General features: G+C 45.7%; 1 protein-coding gene across 3 annotated transcripts in view; it reads right to left on the bottom strand.

Moving 5' to 3' along the window:
* Positions 1 to 1,736: 1,736 nt before the first annotated feature.
* The window catches only part of ZNF592 (zinc finger protein 592), a 55,645-nt gene continuing 34,465 nt past the window's right edge, over positions 1,737 to 22,916 (bottom strand). For all 3 annotated transcript variants that reach the window (XM_017502289.2, XM_017502291.2, XM_017502290.2), the window contains 7 exons: positions 17,276 to 17,454; positions 10,103 to 10,279; positions 9,660 to 9,819; positions 9,259 to 9,546; positions 8,934 to 9,046; positions 8,170 to 8,305; positions 1,737 to 6,334 (listed from right to left, as the gene is read on the bottom strand). In XM_017502289.2, the coding sequence (XP_017357778.1) occupies positions 5,792 to 6,334; positions 8,170 to 8,305; positions 8,934 to 9,046; positions 9,259 to 9,546; positions 9,660 to 9,819; positions 10,103 to 10,279; positions 17,276 to 17,454 (1,596 nt within the window). In that variant the 3' untranslated portion in view covers positions 1,737 to 5,791. The remainder of the gene's footprint in view (positions 6,335 to 8,169; positions 8,306 to 8,933; positions 9,047 to 9,258; positions 9,547 to 9,659; positions 9,820 to 10,102; positions 10,280 to 17,275; positions 17,455 to 22,916) is intronic.

Genomic DNA, 22,916 nt, shown 5'->3' with positions numbered 1-22,916 from the left:
CATTCATGAAACATGAGGGTGCTGCAGATCCACTGTGACTTGGGTCCTCATTGTAATGGAAGCTTCTCCTGGTTAGAATGGATTTACATGGCTTTATCACATCCTTCCGCATCCCTTTTCCTTATGGTCAAAATATTTGTTGATTTTAGTATTCATGCACTAAAACCTCAATTTAAATCTGTAAATGGGTGTATATATATACATATAAAATAAGAGCATTTTTAAAAATAAGAGCATTTTTAAAGGCCAATGTGCAACACAATGAACCAACTGAAGAATTCACCTGGACCACGGACCCTAATGAAAACATGCCTGGTCACAAAAGGATTTGAAGATGCTTGGAAGTTACAAAGTAGACAAAGTTCAAACTTCAAAAGGCTTGACAAAAGAAAAAAAAAAAAAAAAAAAAAAGCAAGGTACAATGGCTCACACCTGTAATCCCAGCACTTTGGGAGGCCAAGGCAGGAGGATCCCTTGAGCTCAAGAGTTCAAGACCAGCCTGGGCAATATAGCAAGATCTCATCTCTAAAAAGACAATAACAAAATTAGCCAGGCATGGTGGCACACACCTGTAGTCCCAGCTACTTTGGAAGCTGAGGTGGGAGGATCAGTTGAGCCCAGGAGTTCGAGGTTATAGTGAGCTATGATTGTGCCATTGCACTCCAACATGGGTAACAGAACCAGACCCTGTCTCTAAAAAAAGAAAGTAATAAAATTTTAAAAGTTATACAATTTAGGATGATTAACAATGATGAGATTTTTAAAAGAAACAGGTACACATAAAGAGCTAGAATTCTATCTGAAAAAGCATGAATCTAATGCAAACTGAAAAACAAATAAATGTAAATAAAAGTGATAATGCTGAAGAGCTGAGTAGGAGGGACCTTTTCCATTTTTATATATATCTAGGTCAAAAGTAAACAAAAAAATTAAGCAAGAGGAAATACAAGTTCTTGCCTTTAGGAAGGTCTATTTTGACGTGAACATGTACAGAATGGGAAGATAAAAATCAAGATCCACAGAGATATAAACCAACCCCATCATTTGACAGATAAGAGAACTAAGGCCAGGAGAGACCAAATGATTGTCACTTACAGAAATGAGACTGCACCCTAGGGTATCTGCTTACGATTATGACAATGGCCTTCTCCATTCTATCATTCTTCCAGTGAGTTTACCCAAGAAAAAAATAGGGCTAAACTCCCAAGGAAATAATTCTGCAGAAGCAAAAAGCTCTATGCCCAGGACTCTTCACTGCACTGACAAAGTAGAAAATTTAAATGTTGAACAGGAAATTATTAATTATACTGATTTGGCATGATGAAAGTGATTACAGTTATTAGAAATGATGACTTAAAGGCTACGTAGAAACAGGTACTGGACATTTTTCATGTTCAGTGGAAAAAAGCAGGGTACAAAATGAGAGACAGTATAGTATCAGTCACCCCTGAGTGTGAACTTCAGCTCTGCCGCTTATTAGCTCCATGGCCTTAAGAAAGTCGTTCGACTACTCTGAACCTCAATTTTACGGCCTCCAAAAGAATAATAGTATTATGTATCTTGCAGGATTGTTATGAAACTAATTTGAGAATAATGTCTGCCAAATAGAAATGTTCAATGTTAACCACTACTACTATCATCATTTTACTATAAATTCAATTACCAATGTGCTGAGTAAGAACTGGAAAGTGATAGGCAAAAATGAAAACCACCGCAATGGTAGAAGGAAGAGATTTATAAATATGTGTGCTTTTTAATTTTCTCTAAAGTGTTACATCATTTTCCAATAAAGAAAAACGCATTTTAAGTAGGAACCCGAAAAAACCCCTTACTTGGGACCTGAGGTCCTAGTCTCGACTTTTTCCTCCAAGGGCCCAAGGCTTCCTGTGCCCCGTTCCTGTGGCATCTGCTGGAGAAGGTGAATAGTATTCTGAACGCCTTAGTCAGGGGGACACATTCTAGAATCTAGAAGGTGCTGTCTTGATTAGATCAGACCCCGAGAGAACAGCTGTGGCTACCAGTTGAATCGGATCCATTCATTCATGCAGGCATTCGCTCACTCATCCATATACTTTTTGAACCACTATTATATGCAAGGAACTTTTAAAGAATTACTCTGACCCAATGTATGAATTTGGAATAATCTCCAAAATACTATATAAGTGAAGAAAGCAAGCTTCAGAACACTGTATATAGAATTCTACTATTTGTATTAAAAATAGATATATAAATATACATATTTATAAACTTGTAAATGCATAGAATTGCTCTGAAAGGATACACAACATATAGATAACAGTGATTAACTCTGGAGAGAGGACTAGAGGCTGACCTCCATGGGGAAGTTTACTGTTTACTGTATACTCTTTTGTATTGCAGAATACAATTGTATTTTTTGTATTGTGGAATGTCTTACCATGTATATGTATTAATTTTTCAAAACAAACAAACAGAAAATAAAAGAAATTGCCTGGTGCTGAATATACAGCGGTGAACAGGGCAGAGGTTCCTCAGTCAGTCTTGGGGAAGGCAAAGTGTTGAGGTTACTGGGCCACAATTATTAAATTTTTTAAAACCAGACTGTTTACATAAGTTAAGGGGAAAGTTCTTTCTACAACCATTAGCTTATAGTAATTGAGCATATCATTTTACAGAGATAAAGCAGTTGGAAAATAAATACTAAGTAATTTGTCAAGTCTTAGAGTGTATTAAATTGTAGTTTCTACAAGGGTAGGGATCTTATCTGTTTAATTTGATCAATAGAGCCTTCACTGCAGTATAGTGTGAAGATAAATGCTTGTTACAGCAAGCATTTTCTGATGATGACAAATGATAGCACAACCATTAAAAAAATCTTGAAAAAGAAAAGACCAGAAGATCCTGGACTCTGAGGGAACCATGTGTTCCCTGTGAGGGTTAGGCAATCTTTTCTAGACAGTTCTCAAAAAATGATGGTGTTCAAATGGCAAGGTAAATCTCAATGAGAATGAAAGGTTGTAGAGACACCACACGTGTTTCGGAATGTCACAGTGTGATGCTCAAGGCCCTCCTTGGGGTGACAAGGCACAGATGGACTCCAAAGAGAACCTGGCACTTGGAGGGGCACCCCAACTACAGAAGTAGGAAAGCAAACGTCTGGAAGGCTGCACACCACTGACAGGCTGGCAGCCTGTCAAAGCAGTCTTAGTCACTGAGGAGCACAGGGGTTGACAGCTTGACTCAGCACCATCACTACAGGTAGCCACTGCACATCGTTTATAACCTCTCTGAGCCTCAGTTCTCTTCTCTGTAAAATGGAGGACAACTGTGAGATCTTTGTGAGGATTAAAGGAGAGAATCACCAGAAAGCGTTCAGCAAGATGCTGGACACACAAGCAGGGCTTAAACTGTTATCATCATCACTCTCACTAAATAATGGCTAGGTGTCCTGGGCCACTTCATAACTGATAATCAGCATCCAAGTCCAAACAGCAGACAAAATGTGCTCCACCCTCCATGCCCGAAGGTCATGCAAAGATCTCCCCACATACATTTAGTGTTTTATAAACTAGAAAACACTTTCACATTCATGAGCTCACAAAAGGCTGTGAAGCCAGTTGGATGGGAATTACTAACTCTATTGTGAAGAGGAGGAGACAGTGAGGGTAAGGGATTTGTTAAGAGCTGGTTAAAGGCAGAATCCAGGCCAGGTTTCCACTCCCAGGTTTCCCAGGGAGTGGCTCAGCATTTTTCCAACTCATGCTCTTCCCAGGAAAGAGATGTATATCTGGGGTCAGGTATACATACAATTCCACCGTCTCTGCCTGCTCGCCAGCTATCACTGTGTCCGAGCAGGAAGGGACTCAGTCAGTCATTTCAAACCCTTCTATCAGCCTCCTCTGGAACCTGTTCCTGTGAATGGATCCAGGGTACACGGATGGCTCCCTGCAACTAGAATTAGGGATGGGACAACAGCTACAGCACAGCTAGCTCTGGCTTTCCAGGTAGCTGGAAATAGGCCTGGATTGCCCCCTGCCAGTGTGGAAGGCAGGGAGGTAGAAACCTTGCCAGGAAGAACAGTCGTTAAAAGGGTGCAGACGGTGAGAGTCTCTCTGAAACTGAGGCAACCTTTCCCACTGCCATTAGCATTTCCACTAAAAACGTGGCATTTGATAGAGGGGGAAAAAATGTATTTTTTTTTCAGTTGTGAAAAGGTCAGGCATATTTATCTGACTTAATAATTTATAATTGATATTTAATGCCTCCTTGAAAGATGACCTCTATGAACGCAGCCAGCACCCTCTTCCCTCTACTGCGCCAGATCCCGCTGGGCCCAGCGCCCTGCCACCTGGGTTAGAAGTCAGAGGACACCTCCACACAGCCTGCTCCTCGTGCTCGGGCGGGCCCTGACTCCACCATCACTGAAAAGACAGCCAGTCCCCCAAGTCTAATCCCACATCTGAGTTCTCTGTGGCAGCGGCAATGCTGTAAGAAATAAGAAAGCTCTTGAATGCTGTAAGAAAATTATAAAATTCCTCTTCTCCATTCCCTTTTCCCTTCTTCCCAGTAAGTGGTTCTCTTAGGTTGAAAATCATCTGAAGGAAAGATGAAGGTGCCCAGAAAATTTCAACAGGCCCTAAAGCCAATGCCACTAGCCCGGGGAGACCTTGGAGGTGACTTGACTGTTATGGAGCCCTCCCCTTCGCCTTCAGAAGGTCTCTAGAGAACTAAGAAGTCCAAGGCTCCTGGTTTCCTAACCACAAGCTCCAGAATCTAGAGAAGACCTTCCTTAGACAGTAGGAAGTCTTGTCATCCCTCAGAGATGGAACAAACAGGGGAAGTCTGGGAAAGACCCTTGGGTGGAACAGGGTGGGGCCAGGCTCACTTGGAGAGGAATACAAGAGCCTACCTGCATGGTGAGAAGATTTTTTATTTGAAATATAGTCTGAGCAACATGAGTGTAGCCAAGAGGAGGAGGGGCTGGCTTGCCTGGAGCAGCAGCCTCTCAAATGGCACGAGAGCAGGAGTACAAATATTCCAATGTCTGTGTGCCCCAACCCCACCTGCCAGGAAAGGCAGAACGAAACCCCACCCACAGCACCTTCTCGAAGGTCTGGCTCCTGGTGCCTGCCTGCCTTGGCCTTACCTCCTGCTTTCCCCAGGTTCCAAACAGGTGTGCAGCAGAGGTTTCTCCCACCCCACTCACAGAGACATGGTGAGCCAGTGTGACAATTAGTTCTCAGGACTATTTTGAGGGAAAAAAATCAGAGAAGACAGGGAGGAAGGGCAAAGTGAACAAGGGCCCTCGCCAAACCAGGCTAGGCAGAGCTCTCCCAGAGGCACTGTGTCAGCAGCCCTCATTTCCCTCCTTCTCATGCTCTAAAGGCAGGAAGGAGAGCTGGTGTCTGCAGGAGAATAGAGCTCTGAGGAGCGCCCTGGCTGAAGGCAACAAGCAGGAACCTCCTAGGAGAGCACAGCCGCTGTGGGGTTCAAGCGTAGCGGACAGCACTGGGGTTGGGCCACACAAGCAGCCTGGGGTTGGAAGGACAGACAAGAGATGGGGCACCAAGAAGCAGCACAAAGCCATAAATAACAGAAGCAAATTCAGAGTTGTGAGGGTCCTGGCTGACCCCACACTTCCTGGGGCCGGGGGATGCCCAGCACTGGCAGCTCAGCGCAGACACTACTCCACGGTACAACCGGCCACACTCACACCCACACCGAGGGCAGAGCCTTTTATTTCCCACGGTCTGCACAGCAGGTGGAAGACACTTCGGCATCACCCTGACCGTGCACACTGCAAAGCCTCCGGTCACACCTGAGGGGACAGTGCGTGGCTGTCCTGGTCCTGAGAGGCCTGTGGTTGACTGTGATCATCTTGGCCACCCTCCTCCTCAGGGGCCAGGCCCAGCGATCTCCTTGCCTCTGGGTCAGTCGACAAAGGCTCGCCAACACATTCTTCCAGTCCATTCTCTCTAGTCTCCATGGGCACCTCCTCCCCAGAGCCCTCCTCTGGCTCTGCCGCCTCCACTGCCATCTCCGCTGCCACCGCCGCCTCCTCTTCCTCCTCCTCCTCCTCCTCCTCCTGGTCTCTCACCTTGTGGACAATGAAGAGGTGGCGGCTGAGGGAGCTGGCAGAGGTGTAGCACAAACCACAGAGGAGACACTGGGCTGTGGAGCTGTCCGCCTGGTGCTGAGGTATGTGGCTCTGAAACTCGAGCCCTGAGTCTGTGGCAAAACTACACTTTGCGCACTGAAAAAGGGACTTGTGCCTTTTGGTGGAAGAGACAGTTGCGCCATTGCTGGTGCCTGGAGCGTCCCCCACTCCACTGACTGGTCTTTTCAGATGGTTCACCTGAAAGGAGAGACAGCGTGAGGAGAGTCCAGGCCAAGCCCTGGAATGAGCCCCCAGACATGACCATGAGCCCAAGGACTCAAAAAAAGGCACCAGCCAGGCCAGGGTCACCCCAGCCCTGAACGCTGGTTTACATTTGGTTTGTTTCAATTCTTTGTTTTGTAATGTAACCTATGCAGGTGGCACAATACTCCAAAGGCATGGCAAGGGTATAGAGATTACCCCACTCCCCAGGCCTGCTATCCAGAGAACATATTACCTGGGTTTGTGACTCCTCCAAGAGATACCCTATGCATATACAAAACCAAACTACTGTCTTTGACAAAATGATGGCATGCCATGAATACTTTTCTTTTCTTTAGATTTCTGAGGCAGGGTCTCACTTTGTTACCCAGACAGGAGTGCAGTGGTGCGATCACAGCTCACTGCACCCTTGACCTGCGCTTAAGCGATCCTCCCACTTCAACCTCATGAGTAGCTGGAACAAGTGAACATCACCACACTCGGCTAATTTTTTATTTTATTCCATTTCATTTTTGAGACAGGGTCTCATTTTGTTACCCAGGTTAGAGTGCAGTGGCATGACCACAGCTCACTGCAGTCTCGACCTCAGGGCTTAAGCGATCCTTCCACCTCCGCCTCCTGAGTAGATGGAACTGTAGGAGCACACCACCTCAGCCAGCAAATTTATTTACTTATTTATTACAGAGACAGTGTCTCCCTATGTTGCCCGGGCTGGTCTTGAACTCCCGGGCTCAAGTCATCCTTCCACTTTGGCCTCCTGAAGCGATGGGATTAGAGGCATGAGCCACCGCACCCAGCATATGCATGCTTTTCTTCACTCTGCTTTTTACTTAACAACATGTATTGGAGTGTGTCTCCATGGGAGAACATACAGAGGCTTCATTCTTCTAAAGGCAGCACACTAACCCACTGTGGAGATGAGAAGTGCCCAATGGGAGATATTTAGTTAAGTTCCATCTGTGTTACTGCACATAGTGCTGCAGCAAACATCCTTGAGCAGACTTCCTTATGCCCAAGGCAAAAGACCTCTAATAGATAAATCCTACACGCGTAATTGTTGGGTCAAAGGGCATGTGCATTCTAGGGGAAGGGAGGATGGACAGGTGTTGCCAAAAAAAAATCAATCAATATCCCCAGCTACTATGCATGAAAGGGCCTTCGCCAACCACTGACATCATTTGAACAGGGAAGAAAGTTTTGAGAATGCCCTGAAACTCCAGGCGGCTCCTGGGCTTCCCAGACATACCTGACCCCTCTGTGGAACAGTCCCCCTACCATGGTATGGAAAGAGGCTGCAGTGAGGAGGAAAAACCAGGCTGCTCCAGAAATTGGAACAGGGCATGGAACCGGGATGAGATCATAGGGCAAGGAACCAGGATAGCAGGTTCTAGGCCTGGCTCTTCCTATAACTAGTGAGAAGGTTGGGAGGTAAGTGGGCCAAACATCGTTATCCTCCTCTGACAAGGCAGTCCTGCGTGCTCCGGCCTCAGGACTGCTGTGAGGCAGAAAGAGAACGGTGTATGTGAAAATGCTCCAATGTCTACAGAGCACAGCACACACCTACAGAGGCAGTCATGGTGACAGGGAGGCAACAGTAACAAAAGGCTGACAGGCCACCTTATGGGTCTTTGTCCTTATCCTCTACTTGTGTCCAGTGCCCAGGTGGGTCACACAGGACTAGAGAGTGACCCACACTGAGGGAAGCTGTCACTCTGATTGCTCCATGGCCACAGCAGCAGCCTTCCTAATGCCCCTCCAGCTCGAGGCCTCACTGAGCAGCCAGCTCCGGTAGGCAGGGAGCCCACACTCACCTGAGGGGAATGTCCACCCGGAGGCTTGACTTTGGATGTCTGGCTCAAATCAGGGTTTCTGATGCCATGCATAAGGCTGATGTGGCTCTCCAGGAGGGAGGGCCGAGGAAAGCTGGGGCTGTCCTCTGTGCAGTACCTGCAGAAGCACAGCAGAAAGGTCAAGTAAGAGTCCGGGCCGCAGGCTCCCCCAGCGCTGTTCACACCACAGCCAGGAATGAGGGAGTCTGGAGCAGACTCCTAGGCTGGCTGGTGCTGGGTGCTCCCAAGAGGGATCCAGCCAGAGGCCAGCCAAGGTGGCAGACAATAGCACATCAGAATATTTGCATTCTTGACACATGGCCCTCAGCCACAGTCTCACTGGACACTCCCTATGTCACTGCCCAGAGACCTAAGTGCTAGGCTAGCAGTCAGAGTGAAACGGCCAGGTACACTCCAAGTCACAGGCAGATGGTGTAGAAGCCTCTCGGCCTCAGAGGTACACGGTCCCATCACCACTCCTCCTCTTAAACCTCAGGGTACTTTGTGACTGAGAAGCTATGCAGCCCCGGGCTAGAGTAATGGGGGAGGGCTCAGGAGCTACCAGGTTCTGGAAGCTGGTTTCTGACCTGCCCCTGATTTCTCACTTAGCCACAGTTTCTTCCCGTTGGAAACTCACTTGTCTCTTGTCTTAGACACCTGATCTTGCAGCAGAGAAAAACCCCCTTGGTGCCAGGGACAGAGTCTTCTGAACCTCAGGCCTCCTCACTACCATCCCAGGGACTCACCCACAGGTGTAGACCTTCTTTACTGTGTCGTGGTTGTTGCGGATATGTTTGCGCAGGCTGTTGGGGGTGTGGAAGGACTGTTCACACTGCCGGCACGGGTACCGCTTCAATGTCTACGGAAGGAGGTGGCAACACACAAAGCATCAGAGCTTAAGACAGTTCTGGGTGCAACTTTCTTCTCAGATGCCATGGGCAGAAAGGAGGATACCCCTAAAGACCTCAAGATCTGTGGTACCCACCTGGCCCAAAGCACCTAGGGTTTCTGACTTACAGAAAGAAGTCCAGAGGACCGGGCTCTGCATTGTGACTGTGTGGCTGCACTTACCCGACCATGGCTCTTTTTCATGTGGGACACATAGCTTTCCCGATCCGGAACCCACTCCTGGCACTCCTGACAGGTCCAGCCAGTGTTCCTCAGCCGCGGTCTGGCTTCCACCCTGCGATGGGCTTCAGGCCTACCCCAGCGGCCAGAAGGCTGGGAGCTGCTCTGAGCAGCCACACTAGTGGCTGGGGGCTCAGTGGGAACTCGAGAGCCAGGGCGGCTTGAGGATGTGTCCGCTGAAGACTGGAGGCTTGACAGCTCGTCCACATTTCGGGGAACACCGTGGGTGCTCTGGGGATGGGGAGAGCGATTACTGACTGGGCAAGGGGAAAGATGCACAGAGTCAGACCCCCAGGCCTAGGCATGTGCCCTCCTCCCCAGCATCCTCCCCCAAGGCATCCCACCTTGACATGTTGCATCAACTCCGGCTTCTGCACAAACAAGAGTGGGCACTCAGGGCACTTGAAGACGCCCACCTGCGTCTTGCTGACATTCTGGTAAAAATGCTGCTGAATGTGCCTCTTCTTGTTGAAGACCATTTCACAGGAGCACTTATAAATGAGCCTGAGGAGACAAGCCCCAGGGAATGAGATGGCCAAGGCTCTGCTGGCAGAACCATGCAGCCCCTCCACCCACCTCTGCTCTCTCTGAACCAGGGTTTGGGAAATTTTGGGAAAGCACTACCCTGAGCCAATGTGGATGCTCCCCTGCCTCCGGACATCCTTAGTATGACCCCAGGCATCTCTGCCCCTAATCTCAGTTCCCTGACCCATCCCTATACCACCCCCTACAGCACCCAGGTTCCTCTCTGCCCTACAGGGCCTGCTGGCCCTGGAGCTGCACTCACTGGGAAGGTCTGTGGGGCTGCGTAGGGTGCTGGGTGGCACTGTGGTCCGCGGTACTGCTGGCAGTCTTGAAGGCCATGGGGCAGAATGCACATTTGTGGAAAACCTGGCAGTGTCGCTCCTGGATGTGGCTTTTCAGCAAGGCCAAGGTCAGGTGGACGACACCACAGTGGATGCACCTAGACAAAAAGGTGGGGTAGTGTGGGTGGAGTCGAGGTAGTACTAGACCCAGAGGTGGTACTGCAAGAGGGATGGAGAACAGAAACACAGCTATCCAGGCACCTTCTCCCTCCCCTAATCACTCAGACTTCCACCCTCCACAAGTACAGCCTGAGGGTCTGCTTGCTACTGTCTGGGACAATGTGGCCACACAGTGGTCCTCAAGCCCAGATCATGCCTTATAAAGAAGGGAGATATCCCAACCCTCCCTGCACTGGCCAGAGGATATTCTGCAAACTGAAAATCTAGCCTACCTAAGAGAAGTTGGTGGAAGTAGAGAGGGAAGAAAATGGTTCCATAATGGCATATTTCAGTGTGAGACAACTGCAGAAGTCCAAGAATTTCAGAAGGAGGCTGCACAAAGCCCATGCCTTCCCACAGGCTGGTACGAGTAAGCAGGGATGGCCACTTAACAAAACATACAGTCAGGCACTGTTATGCTCACCAGAACAACAACGACATTGAAACAACTCTTAAAGCCAAGGAAGAAATACTCCAGAGTAGTGTTGTCCAGTGGAACTTGCTGTGATAGGAATGGTCAATAACTCCACTGGGCCAGGCATAGTGGCTCACGCCTATAATCCCAGCACTTGGGAAGGGGGATGGATCACACAAAGCCAGGAGTTCAAGACCAGACATGGCCGACATGGCGAAAACCTGTCTCTACTAAAAATACAAAAATTAGCTGGACGTGGTGGCACATGCCTGTTATCCCAGCTACTCAGGTGGCTGAGGCAGGAGAATCACTTGAACCCAGGAGGCAGAGGCTGCAGTGAGCCGAGATTGTGCCACTGCATTCCAGCCTGGGCAAAAGAGTGAGAATCTGTCTCCCAGAGGGGGAAAAAACCAAAACAACAACAAAAAAAAGCTCCACTGTTCATAAGGCTATTTAAATTAATAGAATAAAATAAAAATTCAGTTCCTTAGTTGCACTGGCCACATTTCCAGTACCCAGTAACCACACATGGCTGGTACTATCCTATACTGTTCCACGCAGCTCAAAAGTGCTGTGATGTCTCCTTGGTGAAACTATGGATAACTTTCCATTTCTTTTCTCCCCACCAATTTGTATTTGCTGGATTGTTTTGTGGATTTTTTTTTTTTTTTTACAATACATAAATAAGATAAAGAATGTCTTAAGCCATTTTTTCTTTTTCTGAAATTGAGACCATATGGAACTTGTTTCAATTTCATAATATCTCTCTATAAATACTGCTTTTCCTTTTTTCAATATTGGAGAATAATATGATCATCTTCCATGCCAAGCTCCATCCATAAGATTCCTAGTCCCTCTCCTGTGTTCAGCGTTTCTTCCTGCCTATAAACACACACAGGTCTCCCCTACATGAGAAAACACCTTTCCCCTCTTTGCTATTCCTTCTTATCTTCCTTTTGTTGCAATATTGCCTGGTCTCATAATACTGACATCCCCATAGGCACTAAAGATAGGCAGTTGCTTTGCTAAAATAAAGGACATGAATTCATTTAAGAATTCTTTGACTCATGAATGTTACCCTTCATTTTACTACATTAATACATTTTTTTTTTTTTTGAGACAGAGTCTTGCTCTGTCACCCAGGCTGGAGTGCAGTGGCACAATCTTGGCTCACTGCAACCTCCGCCTCCCAGATTCAAGTGATTCTCCTGTCTCAGCCTCCCAAGTAGCTGGGATTACAGGCGTGTGTCACCAAACCTAGATTACTTTTGTATTTTTAGTAGAGACAGGGTTTTACTACGTTGGCCAGGGTGATCTTGAACTCCTGACCTCAGGTGATCCACCAGCTTTGGCCTCCCAAATTGCTGGGATTACAGGTGTAATACATTTTCATAGTCCACATAAATCATCACAGAATCCTGAATAATCTTTTTTCTTCCTTGTGTGTATTGGAGTGGAGGGATAGAGAATCACCTTCAAAAATTTAATTAGCAGGCAGGCATGGTGGCTCATGCCTGTAATACCAGCACTTTGGGAGGCTGAGATGGGCGGATCACGAGGTCAGGAGTTCGAGACCAGCCTGGCCAGCATGGGGAAACCCCGTCTCTACTAAAAATAAAAAAATTAGCCAGGCATGGTGGTACACGCCTGTAATCCCAGCTACTCAGGAGGCTGAGGCAGGAGAATGGCTTGACCCCGGGAAGCAGAGGTTGTAGTGAGCCGGGATTGCACCACNAAAAAAAAAAAAAAAAAAAGAAAAAGAAAAGAAAGAAAGAAAGGAAAGAAAGAAAGAAAATTTAATTAGCAATCACGAGCAGCCCACAGAACCAGAATGAACTCCACAGAGCATTCATTAATAAATTTGTATATGCTTTAAATTGAGGTTTCCATACAAGCTACTTACTTAACCTTCCTTTCTCTCCTGCTAAACAAAAGAATGAAACCAACTTCTAGCACACAGAAGTACTTCCACACTACAAAGTATTATGAAGAGAAAAAAATGGACGTATTCCCACATTCATCCAAAGTAGCCAGCTCCACCTGATATGAGTAAAGAATCTCTTAAGTGGCTTTATTTGTGCTGTTTGACCACACTCCTGCAGAAACAGTAGAAATACACTCTTCGCAAATGCTACTGAAAATTCCTTCCATGTATCTGGTAGAATTCTTTGAGAAACCTCATTGAATGTAAGAACACATGCAAAGTACCCTCAATGAAGGACTGAATCCAACGGGGTTTACAAGTTGATGTGAAGGTGTGCAGAAAGAGTGCCAACCACATGACACCACACTTGATCACAGTTTTTTAAGAGAAAATAGACAATTATAGAATCATATGTTGTGAAATATGTAGTTTTCAAAAAGATAATAAGCAACAAAGTATTTAACTTTGTTAATAATCACAAATAAGAAAATAACATTAAAACAGTCTAAACTGACTTCCTTACCACATCACTGGCCACTCTCCACATTATTAACAAAGAACAGAAAATAATTTATAAACTTTGGAAATATATATGTGTATGCATATTTTACATAAAATACATAGAAATTTTATATATATTTATATATTACATAACCATACATAGACTTTTTACATTATCTTCAAGTAAAAGCAAAAGTAATACAAACCATAAAAATATTGTAAAACTCTGTAGTAGAGTTCAATAAAATGAAACATAGGTATCTTGAGAATTTATTTTAAAAAATTAACATCCAAAAAATGGGAGAAAATATTTGCAAATCTGACAAGGAGCTTGTATTCAGAAGATATAAAAAACGTATAACTCAATTATAAGATGTCAAGTAACCCAATTCAGAAGTGGGCAAATGATCTGAATAGACATTTCTCCAAAGAAGATGGAGTCCAATAAGCACATGATCAACACCATTAACCATCAGGGAAACAAGATACTACTTCCCACCCGCAAGGATGGTTACAATCAAAAAGTCAGACTATAACAAGTGTTGACAAGCATGCAACAAGAAATCAAAACCTTCAAACACTGCTGGTGGGAATGTAAAAATGGTACAGTCACTTTGGAAAATAGTCTGACAGTTTCTCAAAAAGTTAAACATACAGTTACTATTTTTTTTTTAATTATACTTTAAGCTCTGGGATACATGTGCAGAACGTGCAGGTTTGTTACATAGGCATACACGTGCCATAGTAGTTTGCTGCACCCATCAACCCATCATCTACCTTAGCTATTTCTCCTAATGCTATCCCTCCTCTAGCTCCCCAACCCCGCAACAGGTCCCAGTGTGTGATGTTCCCCTCCCTATAGAATTACTATTTGACCCAGCTGTTCTACTCCTCGGTATCCAAAGCGACTGAAAACATGTCCACATGATAACTTGTACATGAATGTTCTTTAGCAGCATTATTAATGATACTATTCATTATTCATGACAGCCAAAAGGTGGAGCCAAACCTAAATGTCCATTAGCTGACAAATGGATAAACAAAACATGGTATATCCCCATGATGGAATCTCATTCGGCCATAATAAGGAATGAAATACTGACATATGCTACAATATGGATGAACTTGCTAAGAATATATATAATTCCATTTATACGACGTGTCCAGAAGAGCTATGAGACAGAAAGTAAATTAGTGATTGCCTAGAGGTAGGGGGATGAAAGAAGTGGTGGATATGAGGTTTCTTCCTGATAGTAAAATATTCTAAAATTGTCTGTAGTGATTGCACAACTCTGTAATTAACAGTGTAATGGTGTGTACATCTTCTGACTTCAACTGCAGATCACTGAAAATTTTAACATCACTATCTTCAGTAATCCCTCTCGCTGAATCACAATATATTTGGTCTGGCATTCCTTACAAAAAGGTTTGATAAACTGAATTACTTCTGAGACATTACATTTCTTTTTACTTGTACATAAGAAACTACGTAATTAAAAACAAAAAATGGTATTAATCCATCCATATACTTAAAAATCTTGGGCCAGGCATGGTGGCTCACACCTGCAATCCCAGCACTTTGGAAGGCTGAGGCAGGTGGATCACCTGAGGTCAGGAGTTTGAGACCAGCCTGGCCAACATGGTGAAACACCATCTCTACTAAAAACATAAAAATTAGCCAGGCGTGGTGGCACATGCCTATAATCCCCAGCTACTCAGGAGGCTGAGGCAGGATAATTGCTTAAACTCGAGAGGCAGAAATTGCAGTGAGCCAAAATGGTGCCACTGCACTCCAGCCTGGGTGACAGAGTGAGATGCCGTCTCAAAAAAAAAAAAAAAATTATTGGATTCAAGATTCAAAGATAAATATTTAAGTGTTGATTGTATTACTACTGGATTGGATTTGATCTTGGAACAAGAAGCACTTAAGTCAAGGTTAGAAAGGTATTTTTAAATGTTACAGGATACTGTAAACACGCATATTCAGATGTTTGGTTTAAAATGCAGTTGGGACACTGCCAGGCAATGCTCTTCGGCGGCATGGTGGTAAGTGCGTTGTATAATCCTGTTTTAGGTTTGTTTTTAATGTGCTTTAGATACTCCATCCTCCATAAGATGAAAAAGAAATCAGTCTACATTTTTAAATGTTTACACCAGCCAGGCGCAGTGGCTCATTCCTGTAATCCCAACACTTTGGGGAGTTGAGGTGGAAGGATCGCTTGAGTTCAGGAGTTTTGTGATTGGCCTAGGCAACATAATGAAACTCTGTCTCTACAAAAGATACAAAAAGTTAGCCAGGCATTGTGGTGTGCACCTGTAGTCCCAGCTACCTGGGAGGCCGAGATGGGAGGATCACCTGAGCTCAGGAGGTCAAGGCTGCAGTGAGCCACACTCACATTACTGCCCTCCAGCCTGGGTGACAGTGAGACCCTGTCTCAAAAAATATATAAAAATAAAATGTTTACCCCAAGACAAAAATCTGGGAGTTACTACAAAGCTTTAATATATGTGTTAACAAATGTGTGTGTGTGTGTGTGCGTGTGTGTGTGTGTGTGTGTGTGTGTGTGTAACTCCCCAGAATGGTCTTTCTAAAACACACTAGTGAGATTACTACCCTGCTACAAATCTTTCAATGTCCATTGGAAAATGTCCAAATGCCTGCCAAGGAATATAAGGCCTTGCATGGCCTGGCCTGGCCTGGGGTCCTCTGCCAAACTCCTCATCCCTCATCCCATATAAAAGCTATTATCAAATCTTGCTGCTTCTTCCTAAACCCCTCTCAAATCTACCTTCTCTCCGCTCCCACGACCATTCCTTCCGTGAAGCCCTCAGCATCTCATCTGGACCATCATACTTGCCTTTCAGGAAGTCTCCAGTCTCTCCCCTCACTAATATATGTGTTCACTTCCCAGAATGATCTTTCTAAAACATACCAGCCAAATCACTCCCCTGCTGCAAATCTTTCTGTAGCTCCTCACTGTCCACTGGATAAAGTCCAAATGTCTACCAAAAAATACAACGTCTTGCATGACCTGACTCTGCCAACTCCCTAGTTTCATTTCTCCCCACTCCCACAATTCATCCTGACATTCTTCTACACAATCATAATCATCATTCCTGACACCCCTTATCTGTACGCTGGGATTCCTCCTCAGGCCCTTGCCAGGTATGCTTTCCCCTTCTTTTGTCTGAAAATCTCCTAATATCTCCTTTAGGAAGCTCTCCTGACCATTTCTCTACTGTGGGACTTAGCACTCTGAGTTACAACTACTTATGTTATTTTGTCTTGTAACCTACCAGGGCAAGGGCTGTGTCTCAATCACCTTTTTACCCTGAGTGTCTAGCACAATGCTAAAGACAATAATAAGTACACATAAAAAAGTCAAAGAAACTAAAACACAAAAGCATTTAATGCCAAGGAGCAGAAAACAAGTTACAGATCAATGAGCTCTAGAGGGAAGTTTTCTCCCTCACTTCAATCTTTTTCCTGAAAATGACTTCTTGCCACAGTATGTGTGTTTGACACAATAGAGGAGATTCCATTTAAAATAAGAGTTTTCTTGGTTTTACTATGAGGCTGATCCTTTTTTCTATTCTCAGGTTTTGGTTATTTTGCCACAAACTGACAAAAATTAACAAAAAGAAAGTTACTAAAGCCCTTTGAGTTTGGCATGTTGTAGCCCTGTTTGTTAAAATTTGCAAACATTTCCTAGTACTGTAATTAGTACATTCATTATTGAAACAGTACTTTACATTTAATGTGCCAAACATAACTTTGTGAGCAGATTAAACTTACATACTTTTTTAAACCAAATAGACAAAGTATTATATGCATTCTAGTCTCCCCAAAATTTCAGAGCTATTTTTTTAATACTTAAGTTTTTTAAACTCCTTACTCTTCTCTCTCTCTTGCTCTTCCTGTCTGTTAAAATAAAATAAAATTAAAAATGTCTATCCACATACCATCCAATTGCTCTTGTCCTATTGGACTGGAACCCAGGCCTCTTAAGACCAAAACTATCTGAAATGAGTTCTGGCTTAGGAAAAGGACCAGCCATTGGGCAATACCAGGACAGGAAGCCAGGCAGCACCCACCTGTAGCCCACCTTGCGGGCATAGTGCAGGCAATTCTCCTTTACATGTGTCTGGAAGTAGGCAGAGCGGCAGAGGACCCCACACTCCGGGCAGCAGTAGGGGGACTTGTGTGCATGAATCCGCTGGTGGGCACAGAAACTGCACTGGTTGGGCAGCAGCATCTGGCATACCTGGCAGGTCTAGGAAAGAACACCAAGAAAGCAGATCATGCAGAGGCCACAGGCCTGTGGTTCTCCAATCAGGGCTGTCCGGCTTTCTAGTATCTGGGTCAGAACAGCCCCTTCCCCCAAACACTCTCTCTTCCAACTCTCCTAGACACTTCTGACACCCCTAGACCTCATTTTGAGTGTTGATACTGATACCCAAGCAAACTTTGACACCTTATTAATCACCTATTCTCTCAAAGATCAGTTCTTCCCCTAGGACTGTGGCTTAGCAGAACTAGCTTTTCCTTTGCAGAGGCCTAAAGCACTTCTTGAATTCTAAGACCTCACTGCACTGCCAGACCCACCAGGGTCTCTGTCATGGCTCAGTAGAGACAGTTCTTGCCCTCCACCCACAACAATTGCCTGATGGAGACCTGCTCAACACCTCTAGTCAGGTGGTTCATTGACTTCCAAAGTGGATCTGAGACCACCCTGACTGGTATTCAGAAGGTTCTCAATATAGACTGACTGAGTGGTCTTGCCAGTTTCCATCGCTCTAGCCCTGTATGCCCACTTTTGGGAGTGGGAGAGTTGCAGAGGCAGATGGGGGTGGGGGGGCGTTCCCTGAGCCACAGCTAAGCAAATATACCCACAGACAGGGCAGATTAGGTAGCAGCTCCTTTGTTCTCAGCCTCAGGAGAAAACCAGGGGAAGTACAAGTCCTACAACTGGACTCATTGAAGCTCTGATGGGCAGAGCTCTAACAAGCAGCCAGCCCACAGGGAAAATGTAAAAGACTTAGCTGATGCCTACATGATGAAGAGGCCCTTCTTAACTTCTTAGTAAAGGGGACACCTATCCTACTCACAGAGGGGGACAATGATGGGGAGTCAGAGGCGCTGCCTAGAGGGACACAGAAGTCAGCTCGAAGGGGCTGCCACTGACCAAAGATGGGTAACATGAGCATCAAAAAGAATGACTGAATATGTAAACACACTGAATACATAAAAATCAATGAGCCGTTACAACACCAAAACCAATAGAGGAGGTCACCTCAAGCCCACTAAGAAGACTACCGTTTTTTTTTGGAGGCACAGTCTTGCCCTGTCGCCCGGGCTGGAGTGCAGTGGTGTGATCTCTGCTCACCACAACCTCTGCCTCCTGGGTTCAAGCGATTCTCCTGCCTCAGCCTCCAGAGTAGCTGGGATTACAGGTGTGTGCCACCGCATTGGGCTAATTTTTTGCATTTTTAGTAGAGATGGGGGTTTCACCATGTTGACTGGGCTGCTGGTCTTAAACTCCTAACATCATGGTCTGCCCGCCCGCCTCGGCCTCCCAAAGTGCTGGGATTGCAGGCATGAACCACCATGCGCCGCAGATGGCTACTATTTGAAAGAACAGAAAATAAGTGCTGGTGAGGATGTGGAGAAGCTAGCACACTTGCATACTGTTGGTAGGAACATTTTTTTTTTTAGATGGGATCTCAGTCTGTCACCCAGACTGGAGCACAGTGGCATGATTGCGGCCCTCCACAACCTCCACCTCCCAGGCTCGAGCGATTCTCCTGCCTCAGCCTCCCGAGTAGCTGGGATTACAGACACACGCCACTACTGCCCAGCTAATGGTTTTTTTTTTTTTTTTTTTTTTTTTTAGTAGAGACAGGGTTTCACCATGTTGGCCAGGCTGGTCTCGAACTCCTGACTTCAAATAAATGATCCACCCACCTCAGCCTTCCAAAGTGCTGGGCTTACAGGTGTAAGCCACTGCGCCTGGCCAGAAAAGAAGGAAATCTGGACACATGCTACAACATAGATGAACCTTGAGGACATGCTAAATGGAAAAGCCAGTCACAAAAAGACAAATGCTGTGTGATTCCACTTGTATGAGATACGTAGAATATTCAAACTCCTAGAGACAGAAAACATAAGGGTGGTTGCCAGGGCTTGGGGAAGGAAGAGAAATGGGGACCTGTCTTTTGTTTGTTTGTTTGTTTTTAAATGAGTACTGGATTTCAGTTTTGTAACATGAAGAGTTCTGGAGACTGGTTTTACAACAATGAGTACCTAATGTTAACACTACTGAACTGTACACATCAAAATATTGTAATGGGAAATTTTATATTACATGTAATTTACCACAATTTTTTAAAAAATAGAAGAGGGATTCCTAGAACACCAATTGAGATTGTCAGGGTATCAACTCACAACTCTGAGAACTGTTAATTAAAAGGAACAAATTAATTATCCCAATTTTCAACATAAACTCTTTTTGAGAGTAACCAAATAGCCCTCATGGAAGCAAGAAAGATACTTTAGAAAGAAACAATAGAATTAGAAAAATATCCTTTGAAACTCAATAAAATTAGACTCAAGCAGCGATTGCTGATGAATAATTAGGTAAAAGTTGGGGAGCTTTACAATGAAGGGATCAAAATATCATCACCTAAATCCACTCTCATCAATTCAGCATCATTAAAAGTGGGACAATCAGGTGCTTTGTGCCTCCTTAAGTCATGAAACAGGAAGAATGCAGCACCCTCCACCCCCACCTCCATCAGAAATGACCTGAATCTAATCAAGTCTTTATTGCTAACTTCCAGTCTACAGAAAAAAATATGGGATATGGAGGAAAAAATTAATTGCATGAGGAAGTAATCAGTAAAACTCAAAGTAGTTCTGGAAAACTCAGGAAGCAATCAGTCAAACCCAGAATTGCTCGGGAAAATACTCAGAACACATGACCCAGTTTCTTCAACAAGTCAATGGCATGAAAAGGGGGTGCCCACTAGGATGGAGTGGGAAGAGGTACTCTTCCAGACTGAGCTATTTATGAAACATAAACAAATGTGATGTGTAGTCCCGTGTTCAGATCCTGACTCAAAATAATCCCAACTGTAAAAAGACATTTTTTGACGTAATTGGAAAAATGTGAATGTGCACTTGTAGTAGGTAATATTAAGGGGTTGTTATTGTGTTGGGTGGAATGACAATATCCATCTGTGCCAACATCCTGCCCCAACAACGTGGCTTGGAAAGCAAGAAGAAGGATGAAAGACTCCCTTGGTCACTGCAGAGGGAGGCATGCTCTGTTTAGGGACAGACTCCCAGGAAAAAGATGGAAGCCCAAACCCACGCTGTTCCCGCAGTCCCTGCTGTGGTATGGAGCCCAAACTACCTGTCTACCCCTTGCCCTGGACACATGCGCTGAAGCTAGATACTGTCCTGTGGAAAACCCAAGCCCAGCAACCACCAAGCCTAGTTTTTAATCCCAGAGCTCAGGGCTTTCCCTCAGACTCAGAAGCCACATAGCATGGCATGAGACTTTGTGAGGGATTTGGAGCTAGCTGAGAGAGGCCCAACAGCCTCTGTGCACTCCCTCCCTTCCTGTCTGGGGTGCTCTTCTCCAGCTCCCACTAGGGCAGAATGACACAGACAGGATGTAGGATGAGAAGGGTGCCATGCCAGCCTGGGATCCTACACCCAGACCTCTGCCTACTCCAATTTTAGAAGATGCATAAGGAGGCCAGGTGCAGTGGCTCACACCTGTAAATCCCAGCACTTTGGGAGGCCAAGGCGGGTGGATCACTTGAGGTCAGAAGTTCAAAACCAGCCTGGGGAAACATGGCAAAACCCTATCTCTACTAAAAATACAAAATTTAGCCAGGTGTGGTGGTACACACCTGTAGTCCCAACTATTTGGGAGGCTGAGGCAAGAGAATCACTTGAACGCAGGAGGCAGAAGTTGCAGTGAGCCAAGACCGCACCACTGCACTCCACACTAGGCAACAAAGCAAGATTCCATCTCAAAAAAAAAGATACATAAGGAACAGTGTGAAAAAATCCCAGGCCCAGGCAACAGACCTCCACTGCCAAGGGTCCTTATGGTCCCTTGACTCAGACAAAGTAAACCTAGGCCAACTCAACCATGCTGGGGCAGCAAGAACACTGAAGCCCCAGAGGAATGGGCCCAGAGTGACCACACGCTGTCTGACGCCTCAGAAGAAAAACACAAACTGAAACAGAGCAGGAGGAGATGAGTGGGATCTACAGTGGGATCCTATAGCAGCTCCTGGCCCCTTTGCGGGTGAGTCCTCTGCAGAAGCCCTACAGGCCCACCAAACTCAACCTCTGACCTCTACCCCTTCCCCAACATTCCCAAGACCAGCCTCAAGCATAACTTTCTGTTCCTCAAACCCACTCTGCACTCTCACATTCCTTTGCTCCCTATATTCAGAACACCCTTGCCCCTCCCACTCCTCCAAACTTATCCTTGCAAGCCCAATTTAAATGTCACCTCCACGCAGCACCTTCCTTATGCATGGAATCACCATGACTTAGTCCCTCTGAGGCCCTTGTGCAACAAGGTTTATAACCTTGGTTTAGCCCCAGTCTCAGTCTGCCATGTATTATAGCTGTTTGGGTGGTGATCACTGCCCTTGCTAATCCACTGTGAGCTCCTGGAGGTAAGACTCCCTTCTGCTGGCATCCCCTGCTTGGCATAGACCTCCCCGCCCATGCACAGCGGGCACTCAGGGAACACATGCAAAGCTCATCAGCTACCGACCCATGCACAGACCCCTGGTTGAACTGCAGCAAAAAGAGCTGTTTTGCTTTCCTCCCAGGCCTCTGTAGCACCGGCTGAGGGAAGTACCATGAGGGGTGGGTTTGGCTATGTCATGAAGAGAACCAACTTCTGCAGGCCTCCTTCTTCAGGGTAACCGCTAACATGTAACACAGACACAGAGGGTGCCAAAGGGTATTCTCAGCGCACAAGGCTTTTTTTTTTTTTTTTAACGGATCTCATCAAGCATAACCAAGAATCTAAACAACCAGATAAGCAGAGTTGCTTTCCTGGAGTGGTGAGAATGCAGCTGAAAGAAGGAGACCCCAAAAACCTCTGCCACAGGCTCCATGTATCTGTCCACCCTCCTCCCTTCTATCCCGGCCCTGCCACTGCCCGCACTGCAGTTTCCACAAAAGGACTCTGTAAAAACAGCTGTGTCACTGCAGGGTAGAACAACTTTTTAAAGACACAGTTCTTTGGCTGGGCACAGTGGCTCATGCCTGTAATCCCAGCACTCTGGGAAGCCGAGGTGGGTGGATCACTTCAGGCCAGGAGTTCAAGACCAGCCTAGGGAATATGGTGAAACCCTGTCTCTACTAAAAATGCAAAAATTAGCTGGGAGTGGTGGCGCATGCCTGTAGTCCTAGCTATTCAGGAGGCTGAGGCAGGAGAATCACTTGAACTCTGTAGGCGGAGGTTATAGTGAGCCAAGATCCTGCCAGTGCACTCCAGCCTGGGCGACAGAGCAAGATTCCATCTCAAGAAAGAAAAAGACACAGTTCTTAGAGCAGACTGAGGTGCAGGGGCGGTGACTCACCTATCTCTGCCCCCAAGTTCCTTGGTCACACGCTAAGACTGTGCTGACACCTGCCAGAGACCAGAGGGAGATCATCCAGTAAACACTTATCTTAGGCCTGACACTGGGCCTTAAC

This window comes from Cebus imitator, unplaced genomic scaffold, assembly GCF_001604975.1.
Source record: "Cebus imitator isolate Cc_AM_T3 unplaced genomic scaffold, Cebus_imitator-1.0 Scaffold295, whole genome shotgun sequence".
In the NCBI taxonomy this organism is placed as follows: Eukaryota; Metazoa; Chordata; class Mammalia; order Primates; family Cebidae; genus Cebus; species Cebus imitator.
This window is presented reverse-complemented; position numbering and strand designations above follow the sequence as displayed.